Source organism: Moesziomyces antarcticus (genome assembly GCF_000747765.1).
Source record: "Moesziomyces antarcticus DNA, scaffold: scaffold_v10003, strain JCM 10317, whole genome shotgun sequence".
NCBI classification, from domain to species: Eukaryota; Fungi; Basidiomycota; class Ustilaginomycetes; order Ustilaginales; family Ustilaginaceae; genus Moesziomyces; species Moesziomyces antarcticus.
In genome coordinates, this window is record NW_014639007.1 from 450,842 (window position 1) to 472,825 (window position 21,984).

The window sequence follows — 21,984 nt, forward strand, 5'->3', positions numbered from 1 at the left end:
GGATGCGGATGTGCTGAGTAGGTGCCGAGTGATGTTATTGGACCTGAAAACTCAAGCCAGAAGGATGAACCATCTGGCCGAGAGGGGCCAACAATCTTTAAGCCACGCTGGATAGATCCCTGGCACGTCCGGGGACGCACGTGACGATTTTCTTCAATACGATGAACCACGATCCATAACCCGTGATGAACGATCACCACGCAGATGACCAATGGTTCATGTCTGTTTGACCCTCGTAGCCGGCAATCAGCACGAGTGGCTCATCGTCACCAATGCCTTGGTGCATCAAGCAGCCATTCTGGGCAGCCACGCCAACACGAAGCCTGAATCATGGTTCGCGTGTCGTGTGCGGGTTGAAGGGCTGAAGGTTGCCGGCCAACCACGATTCGTTTGGAACGGCTCTCGAGCCAGCCCTGACCATCACGCTTAACGAAATCGCAAGATCGCTATGCTCATGCAAGATGAACAGGACCTATCCGAGACACGCCTCTGCTACTCTAGCATTCACCATAGCCGGCGAGTTCCATCATCTGGTGGAATCCCGCACGGAGCACTGACGTTCCGAACAACCGACCTGATGGATCCGCAATCACGAACCGGAAATTTCACGGATTGCGAGAGCCGTGGCGCAGATCATGCGTTTGCCTTGTGGAAGAACTGAAGAAGGGAGCGCCGATCGACATGCATCGTACCTCTTTCGTCATTCCACTCTCAATGCGGCGATCGGCTCACTTCGAAACTACCTCAAGCATTGGATCGCGTGCACGCATACCTTCACGACATGAGACTGGGCATCTCCTGTATAAACATGAGCGGCAAACACTTTCAGTGCGACTCTTGATGTGATTGGGCTAATCGAGCACGATTGGTGCGTAGCGATCGAGGTAGACGGCGATGCTGTCCTGAACGACGGGTGGATTGAGGAATCGGAATCGTTCGTCGAGGAAGCGCAGTCTGGCCAGGACATGATGGTGATCAGGCGGTGGTTGACTGCCAACAGGGCCGATGATGTCGCGCAGGAAGCCAGACAGGTACTCTGGAGTGACCAGGCGGTAGGAATCGCTGTTGGTCGCGCCGCTGCTAGACGACTTTGGCCCGGTGGAGGCGTTGAGGACGATGAAGCCGTCATGCATCATCTTGCGCAGGGCCCATTCGAAGAGACGGCGGATCTTGTCTGCTGTCTGCTCGGTGCTGGCCTGGGCAGCAGAGTGGGTTGCATGTGTGCGGCGGGTGGTGCTGCGCGACTGCATGCGGGCATCGACAAGACGATGCGCCAAGGACGCCAGATCTGCACTGGCGCCGAGGTCAGAAAGGGCGAATGGGCGGTGCGGATAGTGCTGAACGACGTGGTGTTGGAGCTGCAGCTGGAAGTAGGACTCGGTCAAGCTGTGATCTGGAATTTTTGCCTGGCTGCGCAGCTTGCGACGGGTGGTCCCGGAGGAGGGCGGTCGGACGGGGATAGCAGCTGACGAGGATGCGATGGGCGACGAGGGAGTGTCGCTCGCCAATAGTTTTCGTGCCTCGTCTCGAGTAAGACGAGTGTCTGAGATGCCTTCATGTTTGTCGCGATGTGATGCGAGCGAGGGCAGCACATCCACGCCTTCTTCCAAAGACGCGTCGGTGAGGAGCGACCTGGCAGACGGCCTCAACAGACTGTTTCTGGTCGCCTGGGTAGTGAGGGACGCTTTGGTATCAGCTTGAACTCTGTTCCAGTCGAAAGGTTGGCGGTAGAGGTTGTTTTCGAGCTCGACCGCTTTGATTTGGTGTCGGCTCTCGTCGTTGAGGTCTCGAGAAATGGTCAGTTTCTTTGCGACGATGAAGCGATCGCCGTTGCGGGCGATCTGTATCCTGCCCACGCACGTGACGATGTCTGCCACGTTGAATCGAGGTTGGGGCGGCGAAAGCGAGGATCTGGAGCTGGACGCATCACCGTAGCCGGAGCGACTTGATTTTGGTTGCGGCGGCATGCGGTAGCATTCCGGAATACCGGAGGGTCGATCGGGCGCTGGTGGAAGGTGTAACGTCTTGTCGAGCTGAATCGATTTGCGGTTCACCAAGATGCGCAGGATGGCAGTGCCATCGTCAACTGCAGTACGTGGAAAAGAGTGCGATGTGAGTAATGAGGACGACTGCGAAATGCGGGAAGCAATGCGGGGACTTACGCTCGTAAGCGACGTGGTCGTCTTTGGGCTGGACGCCGACGATCATACCGCAGACATGGGCGAACAGGCCTGGTGTTTGATGATGGAGGAAGAGATTCTGACCTGCTCGAAGAGAGAACGTGAGAATGGGAGGTGAGCGCTCTTTGTGGCAGTGCTCGCCGAGGATGAGAAGGACGACGTACCTCCAAGCGCATGCGAGAAGTGCGGGATGGTGGGCAAGCGGATTATCTGTCGACAGGTGCAAGCGAGCACTGCCGAAGGGCTGCTCTCGGCCCATTCGTACAGCTGAACTACATGGCTGTCGGAGAGGGAGGCTAGACCGAGCATACCGCCAGCTACGCGAGTGTAGCAATGTTTGCCGTATGGTGATGACGAGATCCGCTTAGGGTGTGGTGGATGGTAATAAGAAGTGCATCGTGTGGTTCCATGGCCGATCCGGCTCTGGTGTGGTGGAAGAGGATGGAGCGAGTTGGTGGGCTAAAGGATAGTTGCGAGGCGAGCCAGAGAGAGACCAACACTCCACATTTTCTGAGCTCATTTCGGCACCTCGAGCCCAGCATTTTCGGGTGTTGGTCGAAACCGGCTCGCGACGCGTCCTAAAGAAGAAAGCGCAGCAGCTCGAAAAAGAGGACCCTGGACTGGCTCCCCATCCTCTTCACCACCAACCAGCATCGAGACGCCAGCATGAGCGACACCAAGTGCGTCTACATCCACACATGTTGTTACACAATCTTACGACAGCGCTGACTCTTGTTTCGCTACCTCTCCAGCAACATCACCAACACCGCTGCCGCAGAGGGCCAAGACGAGCACCAGCAGCCCACCGCGGTGGACAAGGGCAAGGGCAAGGCGAGGGCTGTGGAGCCAGGTGAGCATCTGACGACCTCAGTTGACGGCCTTGTAAAACTCTACTGACGATCTGCTTTGCTTTGATACTCTCGCACACGCTCTAGACCACGACGAAGAGGAAGACGATGACGATGACGAAGACGACGAAGAGGAAGACGAGGACTTCAACATCGACGACGACGAGGTGAGTGCAGCAGAATAACACGCGCATGTGGCCAAGTCTACTGACTTTGCACTGTTGCTTTGCTCAGCTTGCCGAACTGATCGAGGACGAAGAGGAGCTCGCCGAAATCGACCCTTCGAACATCGTCTACACGGGGCGCCGACGCAACGCACCGCTCGACTACACGTCGGAAGAGGCGCTCAAGCAAGCGGGTCTCGATTCCGGGGCTGCTTCGGCTGAGCACGACGACGAAGACGCCGAGTTCAAGGTGAGACTTCTGCGGGCCTGACGCAGCATTCACATAGCCGACGCAGCTGACCGCATCTTTGGCCTTTCGTTGATTTGACAGAGCGAAGAAATGACCGACGAGTAGAGACGCAACCGCACGAATCCAGCAACTACGTTCGGGGTATCTTTTGAATGCACATTGGGCTGGAAGCAGGTACAAATACACGATTCGAGCTGCGTGCTAATCGTCTGGGTCGGCTTCCTCTACGCCTCCTCCGCCGAGACCTTCGTGGACGAAATCGTCTTCGTCCATCTCGACGTCGGGGTCTTCCTCGTACTCGACATCGGCCACCTGCCTTTCCTCATCCGGCTCGGGAACCTGAGCTAGTCCGCTACCCTGTGGATCGCCCAGATCGGCGCCTGCAGCCACCTGACCGGTGAACTGACTGATCTGGCCGACGGCGGTGTGTGCGTCCGTGTCCATGTGCGCTGCTGCAATCGCATCCGGGTCGTCCTGTGCTCCTTCGGCGGCGAGAGCATTGATATCGGAGCGGAAGGGCAGGTAGGTCTGTACGAGCGAGATGAGGTCTTCGATCTGATGTGGATGGAAGCGTTCCTCGAGCTCCTCGACGAGCGTGTGAAGCTCAACGACGCTCTGCGGTGCGTGGTTGACGATCTGGAGCCGCTCGGAGCGGTTGAGGCCAAGGGCGCCGCGCTTGGCTTCAGAGTCGTTGATCGAGTAGCCACGCGTCTTGAGCTCGTCGAGGAATGCGGCGATGGCCTCGGCCTGCTGATGCGCGCAGGGGCGCGACGTCTGGCTGAGCGACGAGATGGTCTCGTACTGGATGGTGCGCAGATTTTCGGGCACGTTGGAGAGCCACACGTCGTCTTCCTCGCCGTGGGCGGGCTGGTCGCCTTCTGCTTTGATCTTGTGCTCGCCTTCCTGCGTCTGCGTAGAGGGTTTGACGCGCGCCTTTTGCTCGCTCTCCATCTCCTTGAGCACATGCAGCACCTCAAAGTCGCTCAACAGCGCCGAGCGCGCCTTGAGGATGCGCATGATGGCTGACGATGCAGTGTAAGCCAACGAAGAGGCGACCTAGACTGTTGCTGCCGTTCGCATCCAGGCTGTGGACGCTGGTGAAGGTGGAGAAGGCAAAGGCGTAGTCGAGGAAGAGAGGCCCAGCGAGAAGAAAGTCAAAGCGGATGAAGCTGATGCTTACATAAGCACGAGCAATCTCTCCAAAAAAATTCCGCAAAAAGGCCGCGCCGAAGCTGCAGCAGCAGTTGGGCAGCCGCAGTTGGGCAGCCGCACTTCGGCCAGAATTTTTGGCACGTTGGACCCCTTCCAAAAAAGGTGGATTTTTGATTTCGAGAAAAAAGAGAGGCGCCTCCACCCAGCCAGGTTGCCGGACCCGCTTCAGCTCTTCCCCCTCCTCATCACCTACATCCATCGGTGGCCCTCTCAGCGACCGACATCGACTGCGCAGACAGCTACTCGTCATGGTAAGTACCAATAAGCACAGCCACTTCTGCGTTCTGCCCACTGACCCAGCCATGTCGCGTCTTCGCCACCACAGAAAATCAAGGCTCTGTCGAGGTCTCTCGACGTGCACGCCCCCGCTCGTCAGGGCGATCCCGCCCCGCTCTCTCGCAACCTCGATCCGGCGCTCCATCCCTTCGACAAGCCACGCGAGTACACGCGGGCCGTCAATGCCGCCAAGCTCGACCGCCTCTTTGCCAAGCCCTTCGTCGGTGCGCTCGAGGGTCACATCGACGGCATCTACTCGATCGCAAAGGACACCAACCGGCTCAACGTCGTAGCATCGGGAAGTGGCGACGGAGAGATTCGTCTATGGGATCTAGCACGTCAGAAGCCCATCTACGTCTACCCGCGCGCACACTCGGGTATCATCCAGTCCATCTGCATCTCGCCCTTGACCTTCATGTCTCCCACCGGCAACTCGTCGGTCGGGCGCAGGATGCTCTCGTGCTCCACCGACAGGACGGTCAAGGTCTGGGACGCGGATCCCCGTCCCGATGGTCTCGGGCAAGCCACGTTCAACGCCATGGAAGACGACGACGACGATGACAATGACGACATGGAATTGACCACCGGCGGCAGCCTCAGGAGGGGTGGCCTTCTCAGCACGCGCGACAAGGATGTACCCCCCAGCGAACCTCTCACCGTGTACAGCGGCAAGACGGCATTCAACTCGCTCACCCACCACGCCACCAGCGCCGTCTTCGCCTCGGCCTCGTCCAACATCCAGACCTGGGACCTCGAACGAGGTGGCTCGTCAGACCCTCTGCTCTCCATGACTTGGGGTCCCGACGCGATCAACGTCGTCAGATTCAACCTCAGCGAACGCGAAGTGCTGGCCAGTGCAGGCAGCGACCGCGGCATCGTCCTCTACGATCTGCGCAGCGGAAAGCCGCTCACCAAGATGATCATGCAGGTGAGTTGTCCGCCTACCAAGTGCCAAGGCTTCTCTTCACTCACACGATTACCGACATCCTTGCCTTTGAAAACAGATGCGCGCAAACGACATCGCATGGCACCCTACCGAGCCAACCGTGTTCGCGGTCGCGAGCGAAGACCACAATGTCTACACATTCGAGTAAGTCGCCCTTTCCTTGCACGGCCTCCACAAAGCTTCGATCCTAATCCATCCTCTTCTTGTTTGCAGCATGCGTCACCTCAACTCGGCAACACAGGTTTACAAGGACCACGTTGCGGCGGTCATGTCGGTCGACTTCTCTCCCACCGGTACCGAGCTGGTCAGCGGCTCCTATGACCGTACGTTGCGCATTTGGGAGTACGGCAAGGGCAACCACTCGCGCGACGTCTACCACACCAAGCGCATGCAGCGCATCTTCTCCACCTCCTTCTCTATGGACGCCAGGTTCGTGCTCAGCGGTTCCGACGACGGCAACCTGCGCATCTGGAAGGCGCGCGCTAGCGAAAAGCTCGGCATGCTCAGCGGCAAGGAGATGGCCAGCAGGGAGTATTCCGAGAGCCTGCGCAAGAAGTGGAGCGGCGTGGGCGAGGTGAGCAAGATCGAGAAACAGCGACACGTGCCCAAGGCGATCAAGCAGGCGCAGCGACTCAAGACCACCATGATCGACGCAAGAAAGAACAAGGAGGAGAACAGGAGGAAGCATTCCAAGGTAAGTTTGGCCCGCAGTGCTAGCGAATTGGTACACAGCGCTGACCTGACCATCTTTGATTTCCTGCAGGCCGGAGAGAAGAAGCCAAAAGCAGCTCGAAAGGAGGCGATTCTGTCGCAGCGAGACTGATTCACTTTGCCCTGCCGCCAGTCACCACCATTCCCTTGCAACATCAGCAGCATTTTGTATTTGTACCCTGCACCCAAAGACCGAGATCATGTCTCTGACCAACATCTGCGACCGCGCGTGCTTTGGTTTCGCACACCAAGACGTGTTTTTGTGTGTTGGCGGAACGACGCTGACGCTGTTTGGTTGTGCGGCCACGGCAGCGCAATCACAGTGGCCCAGCACTGGCTCGTTGAATCATCTCGGCGTGCGTACACTCACGCTGCTGAGCACTGCTGGACAATGGTTTGATTCGGGGTATGAGTGGCACTCGATTAGGTTTTTGGGAATGAAAAGGATGAGAGAATACAACAGCCTCTTGAGCGATGGCCCAAGACGGCTCGAAACGGTAAGCAGCATTTGCTGGGGGCCACAATAAAGTACAGATGCATAGACAAGGGGGCTCGTGGGCTAGGTGGCAGCGGCAGCCATTTCGGCCTTTGTCAAGAACCTGCCACCGGGCCCACGGGGCCTCCTGACCGCATGCCTGTGTCTGCTTTCATGCAGGTAGGGCTTCTTGCCCTCTTCGTCGAGGCCGTCTTCCTTGCCCGCCTTTTCGCGCGCGTGCATGTGTGCGAGGAACTCCTTCTTCCTCTGTTCCTCAATGCGCGCACGCGTGGCTCTCCTCTTGAGGATGCGCTGGTACTGCTTGGCGTTGACGTAGAGCGGTTCGTCCTCGGCAGGCTCTTCGTCCGCCGCGCCTTCGGTCTGAGCCTCGGCTGTCGGAACATCGCCATGGACCGAGACGAGGCCGAGGTTGGAGGGACCTGCATGGAGTGCCGAGGAGGCGGGGTAGCCGAACTCGTCCGAGCCGACGACAGACTGTGCGCGCGAGTTGGAGAGCGAGGCAGGCAGAGCGGATGCGGATGCGGAGCCATGGTAAGGGCTGGCGTGGCCGACGTCGGTGGTGATGCCTGGGCCGAAGGAGGACCAGAGACGCGAGTGATCTGCGGCGCCGACGTGGGATGCGCCAAAGTCTTCTGCGTCGCCTGCGTTGATCCATGCGGTGATGTCGGTGTCCTCGGGATCGGGGTGGTAGGAGGATATGGAGTGGTGGAAGTCGCTTGCGGGGCTGTTTGCGTTGGAGAGTGCGCTCGGGATGCGCGGACGGGTGCGGCTGCGGCTAGACGAGGAGAGACGGGAGCGCGGCTCTTCTTCGGCGCGTGTGCGCTTTCGTGCGCGGGGACGGACGTTTCCACCGGAGCCCGAATCGTCATCCAAGCCGAGGGCGCTGGCGGTGGCGGGATGGAGCAGATCGGATGCCGAGTAGGGCGAGCCAATGTGCGGCGGAGCGTCGGAGCGGAGGGATGTCGAGTTGAGGTCCCACGGATATTTGTGGTTGGCAAAGCTCGAGTGGCTCTCTGCGCCGCTGCTGTGTGTGGTTGCGTTGGAGGGCACGCCGTGGTAGGAGTCTGCGGGCGAGTTTGCCCAGCTGAGACGACCGCTATTGGAGAAGGCGGCTACGGAAGCGCTGGAAGAGGAGTGGTGATCTGCGCTGGGCGAGAGGTGCTGATGCGGGGTGTTGGCGGAGCTGGCGTAGGAGTCGAGGTGGTGGTGGTGATGATGGGTGCTGCCGGAAGCATGGTTGGGCTGGGTGGGCGTGGTGGCTGCTGGATGTTGGATGTAGAATGCGCCAAAGGAGGAGAGGTTGTGCGGGATGGAGGTGGAGGAAGGCGAGCCGGCGTAAGGGATGTTGATGCCACCGGGTGAGGAAGGATGGGGCGAGGTGGAGGCGGAGGAGTGGTTGATGGGTTCGTAGAGATGCGAGTAGGACTGCATGACGTGAGGCGATGCGGAGGCGGAGGCGTGGGAGTGCGAGTTGGTGTATGCGTGGACCGGAAAGTCGTCCAGGGCCGAGTTGGAAGCTGGGTATACAGGGTCTCGAGGGGTCATGGCGAGTGCGACGCCCGGCAGAGGACAGAGGTGCGTATGCAGCAGGAGGGCCTATGAGATGAAGGTGCAGTGTGTCGATACGATGATGGTGTTGAGATGGAGATTGAAGGCGAGGCGATGCAGGGTTTCCGACCTCGAACCTCGAACGAGCTGCGGCGTTAGAGAGAGAGAGAGCGTGGAAAGCGAAAGTGCAGCACCCAAAACCCACCTCCGTGTCCCGGCTCAACTCGAGCAGAGAGAAAAAAAAAAAGAGGAGCAGCAGAGAAAAAAACTCCACTCGAACGCGGGCGCGAACCGACGCAGCATCTCAGAAATTCAGCCGATTCGAAATTTTTTCCAACGCGCTCGATTCCATGCATCACTCGTACGGCAGTCCTAAAGCACGGTCTAACATGCTGCATTCTTTGGGTGTGGCGCGCCGATTCAGGCAGGCCTCCTTGGCTTGGCATGGAACGGAGCGGCCAAGCCGACGGATGTGCCGAAGCAATCACTGCAATGCATTCGGAGCAGCGACTCGAATGGCCAGAGTGACAGAGTGACAGGAAAGCAGTGTCGTGTGCCTGATGGCTCAGCTCAGCTCGGCATGCAAAGAAGCTCGGAAGCGCTCCTGCGTTGGGGGTCGCCGCCCAAGCTTTGTGACTGAGCCTGAGTGAGCGAGCGAGTTAGTTGGTCGAGACAAGGCTTGGCGGTGCTGCTCGAGCTGCCCGTTCTAGCCGAGTCGGGCAGTGGCAGCTGCTCAAAGACGCGCTCACTACTCACACTGGCCGAGGCGATCACCATCGCCATCCATCTCCATCGCCCGGTATGATCGCTTTCGGCCTGGCGCTCCTTGCGCTGTGTACGCTGGCCAACGCGCAGCAGCATCAGATCCTGCTCTACACAAAGACCGCTGGTTTCCGCCACGACTCGATCCCCACTGGCATCCGCACCATCACCGCGCTCGGCGACGGCTCGCTCGCCCTCCCCTCCTCCGCCATCGACCCCTCCATAGCTAACATGCGATGGACCACCGTCAACTCGGAGGACGAGACCCAGTTCCACAACTACACCTTCCTCGCCCAGTTCCATGCGATCGGCTTCCTTAGCACCACCGACGTCGACCCGCCCGGCGTAGGTACCGTGCTCGACGACCGAGGTCTGCGCAACTTGGCGCGCTACGTTCAGCAAGGCGGCAATTACTTTGGCATCCATTCGGCTGCAGCAACTCTCTTCGGCGCTCCCTTCTACGGTCGCCTCGTCGGCGCCTTCTTCGACTACCACCCGCAGATCCAAAACGTCACCGTCCGCGCCACCGATGCTTCCCATCCTTCCACCTCCAGGTGGCCGCAGGACGGATTCACCATCTACGAGGAGATGTACAACTTCCGCTCCGACCCCAGACAGCTGCCTTCGCCCGCCAACATCCTCGTCTCCAATGCTTCCGCCTACCAGGACGGCGGCATAAACCCGCAGGGATTCCGCAATGGGACCAATGGCCCAGCCCCACATCCTCTCGCCTGGTGGAGGCAGGGCGCTCTCCTCGATACCAACGCTGCCACCGATCCTAGCGTGCAGGGCGGAGGAGGTGCCGACATTCAAGTCTCGGGCGGGCCGGGTCGCTCGTGGTTCACCAGTTTGGGCCACGACAACTCCACATGGGCACAAGATCTCTTCCGCGGCCACGTCGCCGGCGGAATCGCATGGGTGCTTGCATCCTCCACGAGTACAGCCAATACCAGCACCGGCACGAGTACCACCACATCAACATCCTCATCCCCTGCAGCCACGTCTAGCACCGCACCCAACGCCGCCTCGACCGCCAACCGGCTTGGCGCAGAGGCGCTCCTCCTCCCGGCCCTCAGCGCCATCGTCGTCTCGATATACCTCACTCTAGCGCCCACTGCTGCAACCATGTAGATTAGCCGCCTCGGCAACGCATTACAGAATCTTGGGCCTGCCTGCATACAATGTAGAGCCCCACCCGAGTGTTTGCTTGCTTGACAGGCTGATCCCGACATGAAAGTGGGTTCGGCACGCGTTTGGCGAGCTTCGGCCTCCACACCCGCAATCAGCTCGACCGCTTCGGCTTTCGGGCAATTTTTCATCATCCCTTTTTTTTCTCCCCACCCACATCATTCTTGCCCACTCGACTCGTACACATCTTCGTCCTCCGCGTACTTGGCATTCAGGATGGGCAAGAAGGGCAAGCCATCTGCCGGAAAAGCGGCCGCCAAAGCCGCCAAGAAGGAAAAGGCCGAGAAGCAGGCCACGCGCAAGCTCACCAAGCAAGCCGCCAAGCAAAAGACCAACACATCCTCCTCCTCGTCCAAGCAGCAGCCTGGCAAGAAGGGCGCTGCGGTCGAAGACGATGAAGAGGATCTCGATGCGCTCCTCGCGCGCTACCGCGAGCAGTGGGAGCAAGAGCATGTAGTCTCCGACGAAAAAGTCGGTGGGCCACCCTCCCGTCGAGCCAATGCCACCTTCACCCCATGCCCGCTAGGAAACGATCTGTACCTCTTCGGAGGCGAGTACTTCAACGGCGAGCGCGTCTCGTTTTACCAGGACATGTACCGCTACATCCCTGACAAGAACGAGTGGCGAACCTACGCTTCCAAAACTCAGCCCGGCCCAAGATCTGCGCACCAGGTCGCTGCCACTGCTGCCCAAGGCGGCATGCTCTGGCTCTTTGGCGGCGAATTCTCAGGCGCACGCCAAAACGCCTTCCACCACTACCGCGATCTCTGGGCATTCAGCATCGAGACCAAAGCCTGGGAGCGCATCGACACCAAGCTTCGACCCTCGGCGCGCAGTGGCCACCGCATGACCTTCTGGAAACACTACCTCGTCCTCTTTGGCGGCTTCATCGACACGGGCGTAAAGACACAGTACCTCAACGACCTCTGGATCTTCGACACCCAGAATACATTCAAGTGGACAGAGATCAAGCAGAACGATCTACGCCGGCCCCCACCGCGATCTGGCTTCAGCCTGCTCTCCTGCCCAGAAGGCATCGTTCTGCACGGCGGATACTGCAAAAAGTACGTCAAGGGTCAGCGCACCCAGGGAGTAGCGCTCGAGGATACGTGGTTCCTCAAGATGGACGAAGATCTTACAAAGCTCGACTGGGTCAAGCGCCGCAAGGTGGGATATGCACCCAATCCGGTGCGAAGCGGATGCACCATGGCGCTCTGGCAGTCCAAGAGCATGGGCATCCTCTTTGGTGGCGTGACAGATACCGAGGCGGACGAAGAGACCATGGAGAGCACCTTCCACAAAGACCTTTACGGCTACCAACTACCAGGTACCGGTCGTTGGATCAGTCTCAATCTCAAGCGCAAGAAGAAGGCCGGCGGAGGTCGGCGCAAGAAGAAGCAACAGCAGCAGCAGCAGCAGCAGCAACAACAACAACGAAGGGATGAAGACTCGGATGACGACGGCGACTCGGATCGTGACGACGATGAGAATCTTGCCGAGTCGACCGAGAAACTGCGAATGCAGAACCAAGTGTCGGCCGCCAATGGCGCCGATGAGGACGACGATGACGACCCCGACGATCCGCTCAAGACGATCCCGCTGGAGCGGTACAACGTGATGCTGGCCGTACAGCGCAACACGCTCTACGTCTACGGCGGCATCTTCGAGGCGGGCAACCGCGAATACACTCTCGACGACTTTTACACACTCGACTTGACTAAGCTCGAGCGCTTCACGTGTCTCAAGGACTGCCCCATCGATGCGCTCGACTGGGCCGAATCCGAGTCCGAGGACGACTCTGACTCTGGCTCCGACTCTGACTCGGAGTCTAGCGAGTCCGATTCCGAGGGTGAAGAGGGTGACGAGATTCCCGAGGGCTTTGAGTTCGACGAGGCCGACTCGGACGACGAGGCTGCGCGGCACGCACGACTTAGCGCGGCTGAGCGCGAAGCACTGCGCGCCAAAGCGCAGGCGTTTATGGGTGTGGCAGCCGACTCTGCGCGGACGGAGCAGGAAGTCATGTCGACGCCGCAACCGGGCGAGAAGCTGCGTGCGTTCTACGAGCGTACCAAGCCGCACTGGGCGGCCGTCGCCATGGAAGCCGATCCGAAGCTGCGCGGCAAGGAGATGCGCAAGCGCGGCTTTGCGCTCGCCGATCAGCAGTACCAGGAGTACAAACCCATCCTCGACGAGATCGAGCGCATCAGGGCCGAAGCTGGGCTCGACGAGAACGAGGCGGCCGTCAACAAGGTCGGCGGCATCGGCGCTGGCAGCACCGGCGTAGACTCGCGCAATCGTCGCTGATTCCCCCCACCCCCAATGCAATTGACATTACACAAACACACACTCGAGAGTGACCTTGCACAATGTGAATTTTTCTGGATCAGGAGCGACAACTGAGGAGAGGACGAGGGGGTTACAGCTTGTGCCTGGCACCGCCGGCGATGCGCTCAAAGCGCTTCTGGGGCGCACCGGAGGCAAACACGATCTCGGCGCCTTTCTAAAACCCAACAAGGCAAACAAAACAGTCGTCAGTATCGCGTGTCGAATACGGCGATGCCAAGCAGGATTGCGGGAATCGGCGGGGCCGGGGAAACTTACAAGCTCGGCATTGTTGGCGGCGTCGACACCCTGGTAGTTGTACGCGGCGTCGCTGAGGAGCTTTTTGGTGTAGAGGATGGAGAAGGGGCTTGCGTTGGGCGGCAGCATCTTCTCCCTCACGTTGGCCAGCACATCGTCCAAAATCGGCGGGGTGGCCAGCTTGTCCTTACCGTCGAAGCCGGCGGGTTTGGTGTAGAGTCTGGTGATGAACCCGGCCTCTTTGAGTTCGGGTGCTAGCATCTTCCGTCCCTCGAGTAGCGCCTCTGTTGCCCTTCCGAGGCCCATCTTCTGCACAAACGTCACCGATGTCAGACCCTCGGCGACGAGCGAGAGCGACATGAAGGGCGTGAAGAAGAAAAAGTCGTCGTAGGCGTACACCAAATCGCAGTGTCCCAGGATCGCAGCGGACAGTCCGACGGCCGGTCCATTCATCGCACCGATCAGCACCTTTGGATGCGACCTTAACGCCGACGCCAGCCTTCCCTGTCCTGCATTGGCTCGGTTCGCATAAAACTCGCCAATCACCGCCTTGCCCTCTTCGGTGTTGGGGTCGGCCTTTTCTACTTCCGGAGGGAGGGTGCGAGAGGGGTCCTTGACATCGGCGCCGGCGGAGAAGTAGCGGCCCTTGCCCGTGACGATGGTGACCACCAGCTCAGGCTGCTGCGCAATCCACTCGAGACAGCGCGTGATCATCTTGTACCCCGCCCAGCCGAGCGCGTTGAGTTTGTCGGGCGCATTGAGCGAGATCACTGCCACGCGACCATCGCAGTTGTCCGGGAACGACAGCGCCACCGGGCTGGAGTCCGCACGAACCGAAGGGGGAGACGTGAACTTGGAAGTCATGGTTGATATCGATCTAGAATTGTAGAGAGCCGAGATGGTTGGGAGGGACGTTGCAAGTGTGGGGTAAGGAGTGCGGGGGAAAGCGCTTTTTTATGGTTGCGGTCCGAGCAACTGGATTGCCGGAAGAACGGTGAGTTTGAAGCCGGGCTTAGAATAGCCGATTTGGCGCTCGCCAAAAAAAAAAAAAAAAACCGGCGACACTTTGCGCGGCTCTAACAAAATTGGCTCTTCGCTCCGCTCGTATTTAAGCCTCGCTCTTGATGTGTCGCCACAGATCGTTGGAGCGCTTAGAAGCCAGGCGATCGAATCTTGCTGCGTGCTTTGGCAGCTTGCTTGAGCTGAGGTCGGTGTCGGATGATTGGGGGTGAAGCGATGCTGGATTTGGCTTTTCTCTGCCTGCGTGGCCGCGTGCAGCGACCTCTTCGTCCGTCTTTCTTTCCCTTGGCTGGTGTAGCGCGGGGGTGGACGCACTTGTCGGCAAGCAGGATGTACTCGACCTCCAGCTCGTCCTCCTTGTCCTCGACGGGAGTATCGACGATGCTATTGTTGACGATGACGACGGGATGGTGCTCGTTGGATTCGTGCTTGACACGCGTGATGCGGCTGAAGAGCGCGCCGATCCTTGCCAGCATCCCACCTCCTCCCTGCCTGGCTGGGTCGAGCTGGTTGTCGAGCGCGGGCGCGAGCATGAGTTCGTCCGTCTCCATCGTGGGTTGCTTGCGAAAACGCCGGTGTTGTCGCGAGGGTACCGATTGCAAAAGTAGACACAGCAACTCGTCCGAGTCGTGGATGGTCACTGCCGCGGACGCCGTCATCGATGTCGTCGAGTGGCAGGATTCTCTACCCACAGGGCTAGTCGTGTGCGGGCCTTGGCTCCTCGGGCTCTCAAGCGGATTGGCTGTTCCGCATCGGTTTGTCTTGTCTCTTCCGCACGTCGCCGTTGGCAAGCGGAGGGAGCTATCCGCACATAGAGCTTATTTCTCGCTCCGTGCTTCCGCACGCTTCCCGCACCCGCACCCTCACCCGCACCCGCACATCAAGCCTTTAAACACTCTTCATTACTCTCCTGCCTTTACTTTCCCTCCCACCACATCTCTCCCGCTCTACGCAAGGATGACGTCTACCAAGCCCGCCTCGGCTGCTATGATGAACGTCGACTCGGACTCGGACAGCGATGACGATGTCGTCTTTGTCTCGAGCTCGAGCCGCTCGCCCGCGCGCGTCAAGTCGCCTCCCTCTCCCACGCGCAGCAACGCCAGCGAGCGCGGCGTGAGCCAGGAACTGCAGACTGCACCCAAACGCCACGCCAAGTTCGGCGACACCAAGCTCGAGCGCGACACCAAGCGCCGCGACACCAAGCTCGACGACACCAAGCTCGGCGATACGGCTGCGCCCGAGTCTCCATCGAAGAAGGTAAGTTCCACCGCCGAGCTCCAGTGTCATGAGACCGATTCTGATGTCCTTTGATCGCTGCAGGCTGCGCGCAGGGCGTGGACGGTGGAGGAGGACTCTGCTGTTCTCGACTTGTAAGTTGAATCGAGCGCTATCATGTGTTGGACAAAGCTTACGCCGGGGGACTGGCAGTGTTGTGTCTCAGATCCAGGTGCGCCAGCTCCAAGACATCGTGCCTCAGCGCGCGTATACGTCAATCGAACATCGTTGTAAGTTCAGCCCTCCGCAAAGCAGTGCTTTGAAGATATGCTGACCACCGGACGTGTGCGTCTATAGTCCGACTGCTCATGCGCAACGCGCTGCGCGCCAGCCATCCGGACACCGAGATGCGCAAGTACGAAGCGCAGCCCTGAATTCCACGAACGGCGATGCTTTGGGTATCTGTTGATATTTGGGCATTCGATCAAAACGTCTGCACCACAACAACAATGCAACTCGATCAGCGATCCATCCACTTTGCACTCCGCAGGGTTGTTGGGGACGTACCTTTTTGTGAATGATATTTGGGTCTTCGTTGTACTCCTCTGCACTGACCCACATGCGCTTGAAGGTGCTGAGACCCGCCAAGATGCTGCCGCCGATCCACGTTGCGTACTTGCGTTCGGGCGGGGCAAAGATCTTGATCTTCATCTCTCTTACCGCCAACCTCTTGACCTCGGCCAGCATCCTATCGCCGAATCCTTTCGTCAGCGTCGTTCCACCCGATAGCACGATGTTGGCAAAGAGGTTCTTGCGCAGATCCAGGTCGGTTCGACCGATCGAGTCGACGACGACCTGGTGCACACCAGGGAACTCCTGTCCCACCAGTTCCGGGTTGAAGAGGATCTCGGGCGCACGGAATCGCTCCGCACCCAGGCGCAGCGTATTGCCATCGGGCAACTTGAACTCTTCATGCTCCTTGATGTCCTTCTCCTCCTTGGACGGGTTGAGCGCGACGTAGCAGCACTTCTCCTTGATCACGCGCACCAGCTCCTTCTCTGCCGAGGTGTGCAGGTGGTATCCGGCCTTGCGCAGATGCGTCTGCAGGTTCTCGGTCACATCTCGCCCCGCCACATCCACGCGACGAATCGCATTGGGCATGGAGAATCCCTCGTACACGGGTACCGCGTGTGTGACGCCATCGCCCGAATCCAACACGATTCCCGTGGTGCGCCCCGACGAGTACAGACTGAGCACCGCCTGGATGCTCGTAAACAGCGCGGGCACGTTGAACGTCTCAAAGAAGATCTGCGCTGCCATGTCGCGGTTGCTGCGCGGATTGAGCGGCGCTTCTGTGAGCAGCACGGGATGTTCTTCCGACAGCGTTTCAAGTTCGTCGCTGTATACGTGGTTCCAGATGCGCTCCATGTCCTCCCAGTCGGTGACGATGCCGTGTTCCATGGGATACTTGATCTTGAGCAGACCGCGCAGCTCCTGGGCTTTGCGGCCGATGAAGAGATCGCCTTCGATGGCGCCGGCCATGACGCGCGGATGCTTGGGCCGACCGACGAAGCTGGGGAAGAAGCATTTGGGCGCATCTTGGCCTGCAAACCCGGCCTTGATGGAGCCCGAGCCGTTGTCGATCACCACGGGCTGGTTGGTGAGCACATCGTCGAATTCGTTGCCCGGCATTGTGGGCCGACGAGCATCCAGAAAGCAGCCAGGTGCGTGTGTGAAGAAGAGAAGATGGTGGAAACGAGCGAGGGTTTGGCGCGCTTGGAAAGTGTTGGTTTGGGCTGCGCTTTTTCTGTCCGTCGCCTCACCGCCTGGCCTGAGCGGCGGGCATTCGAGCAGCGGCAAACGCGTGTTTCGCGAGTGTTGCTTTCCGCCACCGCTGCCGCCCACTCGCGCTCTCACATTCAATATTTCAAGCTCTCCCTCTCGCATCTTGTGGGATTGTGACATGAATCAGATTGCTTTGAACCCTCACACCAGACTTTCTACAGTGACGCACGGCTACTGAAGATTGACGAAGCATCCTCCGTCCACCAGCACCGACGATCCGGTCATGAACTTGGCCAGGTCCGACGCCAAAAACACCACGGGCCCCGCAATGTCGTCTGGCCGTCCGAGCCTCCGGAGCGGGTGCCTGTCCACCATGCGCTGGCGCTTGGCGTCGTCTTTGAGATCGTCGGCGTTGATGGCCGTCTCAATCGTGCCCGGAAGCACGCTGTTGCACCTAATTCCCAGAGGGCCTAGGCCGATGGCAGCCGACTCCATCATGCTTTTGAGGCCGGCCTTGGTTGGAGTGTAGTGGCTCTGGAACTCGCCGCCGACGAGCGCCAAGATGGATGCGATGGCGATGATGCTGCCTCCGCGGGGGGACTGCTTGCTCATGAGCCGAGCGGCTGCCTGCGTGGCGAAGAAGGCGCCATTGAGATTCACATCCTGCACCTTGCGCCACGTCGACGCCTCCATCTCGAGAAAGCCCATAAAGGGACAGATGCCGGCGTTGGAGACGAACACGTCGAGCCGCCCAAACTCGCGCTCGGCTGCATCAGCAATGGCCTGCCCGACGGTTGCGTCGGAGATGTCACCAGCGACGAGCACCGCTTTGGCGCCTAGGTCCGCGAGTTCCTGCTGGAGCGACTCGGCTTCGGCGGTGGTCTGGGTGTCACCCAAGTAGTGTACCACAACGCCTGTGGCGCCGTGAGCGGCACATGCAAGTGCACACGCACGCCCGATGCCGCGCGACGCACCCGTGATGGCCACCACCTTGCCAGGCAGCAGGTTCGACCCTGCGATTCCCGGCGAGGCTGTCGTTGACGTACTCATCTTGACTGCACTGCTTGTTCGAGCGCTTCGACTTCCGAGTGGTCTCGGGTATGTCGCATGCGATGCGCCCTGACCGGCTCGCCCTTTTCGCTGAAGACAAACTCGCCGCCGAGCTGTTTAAAGTCTCCGCCCTTGAGCGCCTGGGTTCCAGACTTGACGAGGTCGATGACGCTGCTGATGACGTTGTGCGTTAGGCCCACCTTGTGATGCGCGCCCACTTTCTCCTTTGCGTCTCCTAGCTCCAGATTCCTTCTGGTGACACCGAGCGCGTGGTAGAGGTTGAGCTGAGGATCCGCGAAGAACTTGAACGGCGGATTGCCTACCGACGCTTTGTACGTCTCTACGCCTGCTGGCTCGCCTGGACCGACGATGACCAGCTCGACACGCGTGAGGATGGAGGATTCGGCTAGCGCACGCACAAATTCCTTGCACATGCCACAGTGAAAGTGGCGCGTAAACACGAGCACCAGCGGCAACTGCTGCGCCTGCGCGTCGTCAAAGAGCGAGGCCACCGAGATGCGCGTAGCGTGGCTGTCGAGGACGTGCGTGGCTTTGGCGGCCGAGAGCTGCGCAGCGGTGGGAAGGGCGTCGTCCGAGTCGGCGTGTGTGGCAGTGGACATGGTGGAGAGTTCAGAAGATGCGATGCGCCAGATTCGTAGCTGCAGCGAGGCGGCCAAAGTGGGGGAAAGGCGAGCACAACCCCGCGTGGTTATATGCGGATGCGAGCCGCGCCCAGCAGCCCCTTCACCAGAGCGTGGGGTGGGGGGGAGCGAGATTGCCGTGCGTTGGACCGAAAAAACAGCAAACTGTTAGGTTTTGCATTCCCACGCTCGACCCTCATCTCTCCCACGACGGCCACACTCTAAATGCTCGACCGTCAAGCTTTCGGCGGTCGGGTGGTCTATGTGGGTATGTCTGCCATTCGCACCGCCACTCGAGTCCGAAGGTGATGGCATATTTAATGAATCGGCGAAAACTCGAGCGGCTGCAATATTCGTTCACAGTGTCAGCCAACCTATGCTCTCTTTTTGGCTTTGATCTGGTGCGGGGACTTACTGTTCGTGGCTGTCTCCACGCCAGCCAGTCGCTCGTTTCGGTTGGCAAGAGGCCCATGCTCCAGCACTTGTACAGACCCAACGCAATGCCTGCCAGCTGGCACACCACAAACAGCACCTTGGGCAGCAGCAGACTCTGTCCCGGCGACGCGAACCTCGAGAATGCTGTTTCCACCGCCACTCGTCAGCCGCTTTTGGTCCCGAAATCCAAACGTCGTCTCGTTCAACCTTACCTGTGTTCATTCCGGAGATGCCTTTGAGTGGGGAAGTGATGAGCATGCCGACGGCCATCATGCTGAAGATCTGCACGCCCGAGCCGCTCATGTAGAGCATGATGGCATTCATCGGCAACGACTTTGCCGGCGAGTACGCTAGCTCCCACGCCTTGGCCATCTTGAGCGCCGACGGATCCGCCCGCTGGACAGGCGCTTTCGACTTCGACTGCTTCTATTGACGATCGAAATGAAAGCAGAGGTCAGCTGATGTAGGCCAAGCCGAAGAGCGGGGGTTGAAAGGGGCTTACCTTGGTCACCGCCTCCTCGACGTATCCGATCGGGTCGGGAATGTCGTGCGCTTTGCTCTTGGAGCTGCTCGCATAGTTGAGCCGGAACGCCGACAGTGGTTGTGCCCTCGACATGGTGAGATCGCTGCCGGTATGATGGAGGTGAGGCGTGGAGAAGGGTTCGCAGCAATTCCCACTCGGACGCGGTCCATGCGCGGCTCGGCTCCAGCTGCCAATCCCACTTTCTCGCGCGATTGAAACGCCGTCGCCCATTTGACAGCTTTCCCACCTCCTCCAGCGCAACCCCTCCTCACTTCACTCCCACCACGCCTCACAACATGTGAACAGCGCGCACATCATACTTCGCTCGCACTGGTGATGAGCAGGAAACACGTTTGCTTCGGATTAGATTTTGCTATAATTGTTCGAACATGCACATACGGAGTATCACATCCAGCCAATTGGGGCAGCCCCTTAGGCAGCCACAGCGGCGGTGGCAGCGGCGGGCGCAGCCCTGGTGGCGATCGCCTCGGACTTGTGGGCGCCGTTGAGGCGCGCTGCCTCGGCCTTGCGCTCCTTGAGCAGCGCCTCGGGGTCGGCGCCCAGGTCACCGGCGTCCGCGTAGGCGTCCAGACCCACACCGTCGCCGCGGCCGATCTTCTTGACGTACGCCTTGTGCACGGCGAGCGACTTGACAAACTCGTCCTCGGTGATGTCGTTGGCGAACACGCACGTGCCCAGCGGCTTGGCGAGCACAAAGCGCTGCAGGCCGTCGCGCGTCTTCTTGATCGCCTCGTTGGCCTCGCGCATCAGCTCGTCCGTCAGCAAGGGATGGTCCACCGACAGACCCACCTGGCCCGCAAGACGGAACCACTGGTCGCGGTCCTCGTCGCCAATGTAGCCGCGCATGTGCGCCAGCGTCACGGACCACGCCATGTCGATGCACACAGCGTGGCCGTGGCGCAGAGGCGGGAACGGCGCAAGCTCGAGCGTAGGCGAGATCGAGTGACCGTTGGCGATCACGCGGTCGAGGCCAATCTCGTGCAGGTTGGGCGACTCGAGGTCGAGCATGCCCTTGATGGCGTTGCGGCAGATCTCGTCGGCGGCCGCCTTGAGCTCCTTGGCACCCGGGCCCGTTGCGTTGCGGCCGTAGGCGGTGTTGACGAGGTCCTCACCGTACTTGACGAGCAGGTTCCACGTGTACTTGTCCGTGCAGTGGAGGATCTTGATGAGCTCGGCCGTGCCGTTGCGCGTCTGGCCAATGGGCAGCGTCTTGAGGAAGTCAAAGTCGAGGAAGGTGTGCATGGGGGCGTGGTAGGCGCCCAGGCGGTTCTTGAGCTTCTTGTGGTTGATGCCCACCTTGATCGAGATGGCGGCGTCGATGAGCGCAATGAGCGTCGTGCCGACGCGGATGTAGTTGGTGCTGCGACGGTACGAGGCGCACGCGTAGCCGAGCACGTCCGACGCCAGACCACCGCCGACGACCAGCACGGGCTCCTTGCGGATCAGACCAAACGAGTCCATAGCGTCCACAAAGCCGAGCATGGTGTCCATGGTCTTGTGCAGCTCACCGCCCTTGAAGACGTGGAGCGTAGGCTTGATGTTGTGGGCGCTGAAGTCTGTTGCACGGAGCGCACAAAGAATGCGAAACCTGTCAGCAATGTGCTCTTCTCACTCTCTCTGCGCGGCTCGAGGCTGAATACTCACAGGCCTTGATGGAAGGGCCGTACAGCTCGTTGAGGTTCTCGTCGAGGACGCAGAGGACACGGCCCCACTTCTGGTAGTAGGAGGCGAGGTCGTCCTTCTTCTGGTCAAAGACGTTGTCGACAAACGAGTAGGTGTACTTGAGGTCCTCGTAGCCCTGGATGTTGTAGCCGGGGCCAGTGGCGTTGGCCGAGGCGGGGACCTCGGTCACGGTTGCCCGCATGTCGGAAGAGATAGAACCACCGCAGCAAGCCATTGTGGTCGAGGGTGATGGGATTGAGAAGGACAGAGAGAAGATGGGATGCGGTTGAGCGAATGTACAGTGGTACAAAGGGTCAAGTGACGGTCAAAAAAGGAGAGTTGAAGCTCTGTGAAGGGGGATGACTGGTTGGTGGGGGTAGGAAGGATGGGGATGCGGCCAGCCTGTGTTGGCCTTTATAACAAGGCCCGGGGAGGCGGGGCCAAGCGGACTGCGTTGCGCCGTCTTCTACG

At 59.7% G+C, this 21,984-nt stretch overlaps 12 protein-coding genes across 12 annotated transcripts; 5 read left to right on the forward strand and 7 right to left on the reverse strand.

The window, feature by feature from the left end:
* Nucleotides 1-851: 851 nt before the first annotated feature.
* Nucleotides 852-2,489, reverse strand: PAN0_003d1625 (uncharacterized protein; the record flags this gene model as incomplete). Its single annotated transcript, XM_014802584.1, has 3 exons — nucleotides 852-2,086; nucleotides 2,163-2,264; nucleotides 2,345-2,489. The coding sequence occupies 3 exons, from the start codon at nucleotides 2,487-2,489 to the stop codon at nucleotides 852-854; spliced, it is 1,482 nt and encodes a 493-aa protein (XP_014658070.1).
* Nucleotides 2,490-2,846: 357 nt separating this feature from the next.
* Nucleotides 2,847-3,547, forward strand: PAN0_003c1626 (uncharacterized protein; the record flags this gene model as incomplete). Its single annotated transcript, XM_014802585.1, has 5 exons — nucleotides 2,847-2,860; nucleotides 2,933-3,030; nucleotides 3,116-3,195; nucleotides 3,263-3,442; nucleotides 3,524-3,547. The coding sequence occupies 5 exons, from the start codon at nucleotides 2,847-2,849 to the stop codon at nucleotides 3,545-3,547; spliced, it is 396 nt and encodes a 131-aa protein (XP_014658071.1).
* Nucleotides 3,548-3,643: 96 nt separating this feature from the next.
* On the reverse strand, nucleotides 3,644-4,459 carry PAN0_003d1627 (DNA-directed RNA polymerase III subunit RPC9; the record flags this gene model as incomplete). Its single annotated transcript, XM_014802586.1, has 1 exon — nucleotides 3,644-4,459. One exon carries the CDS (start codon nucleotides 4,457-4,459, stop codon nucleotides 3,644-3,646), a length of 816 nt encoding a protein of 271 aa, XP_014658072.1.
* A 443-nt stretch (nucleotides 4,460-4,902) lies between these two features.
* On the forward strand, nucleotides 4,903-6,699 carry PAN0_003c1628 (WD40 repeat-like protein; the record flags this gene model as incomplete). The annotated part of the gene is made up of 5 exons (XM_014802587.1): nucleotides 4,903-4,905; nucleotides 4,980-5,858; nucleotides 5,935-6,020; nucleotides 6,090-6,570; nucleotides 6,640-6,699. The coding sequence occupies 5 exons, from the start codon at nucleotides 4,903-4,905 to the stop codon at nucleotides 6,697-6,699; spliced, it is 1,509 nt and encodes a 502-aa protein (XP_014658073.1).
* A 447-nt stretch (nucleotides 6,700-7,146) lies between these two features.
* Nucleotides 7,147-8,628, reverse strand: PAN0_003d1629 (uncharacterized protein; the record flags this gene model as incomplete). The annotated part of the gene is made up of 1 exon (XM_014802588.1): nucleotides 7,147-8,628. The coding sequence occupies one exon, from the start codon at nucleotides 8,626-8,628 to the stop codon at nucleotides 7,147-7,149; it is 1,482 nt and encodes a 493-aa protein (XP_014658074.1).
* Nucleotides 8,629-9,432: 804 nt separating this feature from the next.
* PAN0_003c1630 (glycosyl hydrolase) lies at nucleotides 9,433-10,524 on the forward strand (the record flags this gene model as incomplete). Its single annotated transcript, XM_014802589.1, has 1 exon — nucleotides 9,433-10,524. One exon carries the CDS (start codon nucleotides 9,433-9,435, stop codon nucleotides 10,522-10,524), a length of 1,092 nt encoding a protein of 363 aa, XP_014658075.1.
* Nucleotides 10,525-10,797: 273 nt separating this feature from the next.
* On the forward strand, nucleotides 10,798-12,885 carry PAN0_003c1631 (galactose oxidase; the record flags this gene model as incomplete). Its single annotated transcript, XM_014802590.1, has 1 exon — nucleotides 10,798-12,885. The coding sequence occupies one exon, from the start codon at nucleotides 10,798-10,800 to the stop codon at nucleotides 12,883-12,885; it is 2,088 nt and encodes a 695-aa protein (XP_014658076.1).
* Nucleotides 12,886-12,997: 112 nt separating this feature from the next.
* Nucleotides 12,998-14,025, reverse strand: PAN0_003d1632 (enoyl-CoA hydratase; the record flags this gene model as incomplete). The annotated part of the gene is made up of 2 exons (XM_014802591.1): nucleotides 12,998-13,081; nucleotides 13,183-14,025. 2 exons carry the CDS (start codon nucleotides 14,023-14,025, stop codon nucleotides 12,998-13,000), a joined length of 927 nt encoding a protein of 308 aa, XP_014658077.1.
* A 287-nt stretch (nucleotides 14,026-14,312) lies between these two features.
* On the reverse strand, nucleotides 14,313-14,840 carry PAN0_003d1633 (uncharacterized protein; the record flags this gene model as incomplete). The annotated part of the gene is made up of 1 exon (XM_014802592.1): nucleotides 14,313-14,840. The coding sequence occupies one exon, from the start codon at nucleotides 14,838-14,840 to the stop codon at nucleotides 14,313-14,315; it is 528 nt and encodes a 175-aa protein (XP_014658078.1).
* Nucleotides 14,841-15,138: 298 nt separating this feature from the next.
* PAN0_003c1634 (uncharacterized protein) lies at nucleotides 15,139-15,830 on the forward strand (the record flags this gene model as incomplete). Its single annotated transcript, XM_014802593.1, has 4 exons — nucleotides 15,139-15,438; nucleotides 15,502-15,551; nucleotides 15,610-15,686; nucleotides 15,754-15,830. The coding sequence occupies 4 exons, from the start codon at nucleotides 15,139-15,141 to the stop codon at nucleotides 15,828-15,830; spliced, it is 504 nt and encodes a 167-aa protein (XP_014658079.1).
* Nucleotides 15,831-15,880: 50 nt separating this feature from the next.
* On the reverse strand, nucleotides 15,881-19,923 carry PAN0_003d1635 (actin-related protein; the record flags this gene model as incomplete). The annotated part of the gene is made up of 7 exons (XM_014802594.1): nucleotides 15,881-15,889; nucleotides 15,964-17,227; nucleotides 17,417-18,171; nucleotides 18,306-18,890; nucleotides 19,288-19,451; nucleotides 19,520-19,733; nucleotides 19,810-19,923. 7 exons carry the CDS (start codon nucleotides 19,921-19,923, stop codon nucleotides 15,881-15,883), a joined length of 3,105 nt encoding a protein of 1,034 aa, XP_014658080.1.
* Nucleotides 19,924-20,262: 339 nt separating this feature from the next.
* Nucleotides 20,263-21,748, reverse strand: PAN0_003d1636 (2-epi-5-epi-valiolone synthase; the record flags this gene model as incomplete). Its single annotated transcript, XM_014802595.1, has 2 exons — nucleotides 20,263-21,407; nucleotides 21,496-21,748. The coding sequence occupies 2 exons, from the start codon at nucleotides 21,746-21,748 to the stop codon at nucleotides 20,263-20,265; spliced, it is 1,398 nt and encodes a 465-aa protein (XP_014658081.1).
* Nucleotides 21,749-21,984: the final 236 nt, after the last annotated feature.